Source organism: Poecilia reticulata, unplaced genomic scaffold (assembly GCF_000633615.1).
Source record: "Poecilia reticulata strain Guanapo unplaced genomic scaffold, Guppy_female_1.0+MT scaffold_1208, whole genome shotgun sequence".
NCBI lineage: Eukaryota > Metazoa > Chordata > Actinopteri > Cyprinodontiformes > Poeciliidae > Poecilia > Poecilia reticulata.
Window position 1 is genome coordinate 1 of NW_007615946.1, and position 2,801 is coordinate 2,801.

A 2,801-nucleotide genomic window follows, 5' to 3' on the forward strand; every position below is an offset into this window, starting at 1 on the left:
CTCTGGTCATGTGATCGTTCACTCTGGTCATGTGATGATTCACTCTGAACATGTGATCGTTTCCTCTGGTCATGTGATCATTTCCTCTGGTGAACATTAACTGAACATTTCATCAGGAAGCTTTTCAGAGTCCTTGAAAGTGAAACAAATGTCTTGGTCACCATGGTGACCGGTGGGGTGAAATGGGTTGGCGCCGAGCCGGTCGATTGTCAGGCTGTGGCTGTTCACGGAGAACTGTCGATCAATAAGACCAATCACCTTTAGATTGATAATCGATAACCTGCTGAGGCAGTGCTGCCCCCTGGAGGCGTCTGCAGGGACCTGAATCTGGACTTTAGATGGTCAACAGCTCAATCGGCCGTCACAATAAGCAATAAATCAATAAACAATCAATTAATTCAGTTTAATATCAGTGAAAAGAGAAACACCGACACCCAGAGAGTAGTTGGTCTGCACTACCTGCAGATAATAATGATTACTATTATTATGATTATTATTTTTTACATTTTATTTTGAAACTTCCTAATCAATTTGTTTGTTTTCTTTTGGATATTTTACATTTTTTTTCTGGCTCCAGAGTTAAATTTCCTTTAGAAATTAAAGTTTTATTATAATATTTTGTTTGTTGGAAATGGTTTCAAAATGAATATATTATTATTGATCATAATCATTTCTGGGACATTTTATCGTCCAGCATCGTTTGCTGAAGGCTGATGTTGGGTCGCCAACATGAACAGAACCAGAACCCGTCCAGAACTCAGACGGATCAGAACCGGTGACCAGTGGATAACTGGGCTCCTCTCACCTCCAGAACCTCCTGGCGCTCCTGGACGACGGCCGGGCTGCAGGGCTCCGATCGGACCGGAACCAGCTCCTCTCCGGCGTACGGGACGAGCTGAACACACAACCACACGGATCGGATCGGATCCTAACCAGTACCGCTGTTAGAACCCGGGTCCGGCTCGGCCCTCACCTCCGTGGGCGCCTCCTGGAGGTCAGAGGTCATCTCCACGCAGCGCTCGTACAGCAGCCGCAGCTTCCTGAAGAGCAACGCGAGCTGCCGCAGGTGTTCCTGCAGCTTCCCGAACCGGTCCTGGTACACGGCGTGGCTCTGGGTCACTCCGTTAGGCAGCTGGGTCACACAGGGAGACGTCAGAACCAGAACCAGAACCACAGCTGGACCAGACAGGAAGATTGTTTTCCATTTAAGCTGGACAGTCAGTTTTGTTTTTAAATCAAAGATCAAATAAACTGGCAAAAAATAAATAAATGAAAATAAAAAACTATTTAAAAACCCGTCAGGAGTTCAATTAGAACCACTGGAGAACCTGCCGGACCCCAAACTGTCTGTGAACACCCCTGGTTCCGTCCCGTTCACCGGTTCCGTTCACCGGTTCCGTTCGCTCCGCCAGAAATGAAACCCAGAGGAGATTCTGGATTACCGAGGCTCCTCCGAACCTTCCCGGACCTGAAACGTGCTAAGGTCGGGTTTAAGGTTCTCCAGAACCCCGGTAATCCCGCCGGAGCAGATCCGGGTCTCCCCGCCCCACCCGGACACACCTGCGGCCCCGCGGCTTCTCACCTGCGTGGCGCGCGTGATCTGGAAGATCTCCATGGTGCGCGTGACGATGTCCTGCACGGTCTCCTGGCCGATCCTGCAGAGGAACACCGGGGAGATCTCCCGGAGCGCCCCGGGCGGAGGCTGCTGCTGCTGGGGCGGCAGGCCGGCCAGCTGCGGGAGCGGCGCCGCCATCAGGCCGGGGCAGGAAGTGACGCGGGGGGCTAATTAACCTCTGGGCGGCTGATGTTTGATGCCAGACGCTCCTCTGCTCATTTAAACCCACCGATCCTCCACTCTGCTCACCGCGGGCTCTGTGCGTCACTTCCGGCTGCTGGTGGGCACCATCAAATCCGCATACTGCCCCCTGCTGGACGTCACCAAGTCAGACCGGAAGCTCAATGCCGGACTCTCTCCACCAGAGGGCGACAGAAGTCCAGATTTTAATCTGTTTATTTTCCTAACCTGTGTGAAGATGAGACTATAAACCTGTTTATGATGAAGTTTATCATTAACTACAATAATTAATGGGTGCGTTTGTATCAAATTATGGGATGCCGTTTTTATTACCCTGCAGTAATTTGCCATAAAAGAAAAAAAAGGGGGTTAATTTTTCAAAGGAACATTTTCACCTTTTTGTTTATTCATTTATAAATGTCACAGTTTTTCAAACTAAATATTTAGATTGTGAAATGTTTAGTTTGGGGAAAAAATATGTAGTCAGTAAACTAAATGTTTAGTTTAACTCAATATATGTTGAAACACCAGTTTCATGATGGAAATGTGCGACTTGTCACTTATTAACTTCCTTTAACCTGGTTCTTAAAATGCAAGAACAAAAGCTTTGGCTGAATTAAAAACAGCCAAACGTAACTTTTAACTCTGAAATGTTAGATTGAAAACCTGCAGACTGTCAGGAAAGAAGCGGTGGAGGATGTTGGTGGATCTTATCCATCCGGCATCACGGCGGATCAGGAAGAGCCTCACAGTTTCTGCCCAGCATGTAAATATCAGCTGCGTTTGCATGAGCTCCGGTTTCCTAGGAGATATGAAGGACATCCGAGTCACGGCTGAATGAAATGTGATCAAAATAAAGGCTGGTTTAAATTACTGCGGATTACATCATCATCATCATCATCATCATCATCATCATCATCATGTCAGGTTGTTACAGGAGGAAGAACGCAAGTCAACACATCAGTCACATTTACATCTACATCATTTACTTAATAGATTCGCCTAG

At 47.4% G+C, this 2,801-nt stretch overlaps 1 protein-coding gene across 1 annotated transcript; it reads right to left on the reverse strand.

Annotated features, from left to right (window-relative positions):
• Positions 1-629: 629 nt before the first annotated feature.
• LOC103461374 (mediator of RNA polymerase II transcription subunit 30-like) lies at positions 630-2,188 on the reverse strand. The gene is made up of 3 exons (XM_008403679.2): positions 1,583-2,188; positions 974-1,132; positions 630-895 (listed from the first exon to the last, which is right to left on the reverse strand). Exons 1-3 carry the CDS (start codon positions 1,751-1,753, stop codon positions 767-769), a joined length of 459 nt encoding a protein of 152 aa, XP_008401901.1. The 5' UTR covers positions 1,754-2,188; the 3' UTR covers positions 630-766.
• Between the last annotated feature and the right edge of the window lie 613 nt (positions 2,189-2,801).

Bases quoted from the DNA above. Each gene is read 5' to 3' on its own strand.
- LOC103461374 (XM_008403679.2), bottom strand. From the start codon at position 1,753: ATGGCGGCGCCGCTCCCGCAGCTGGCCGGCCTGCCGCCCCAGCAGCAG. The intron at 1,133-1,582 runs GTGAGAAGCCGC...TGTGTGACCCAG, and splicing joins AGATCACGCGCGCCACGCAG to CTGCCTAACGGAGTGACCCA. The intron at 896-973 runs GTGAGGGCCGAG...TTGTGTGTTCAG, and splicing joins TCCAGGAGGCGCCCACGGAG to CTCGTCCCGTACGCCGGAGA.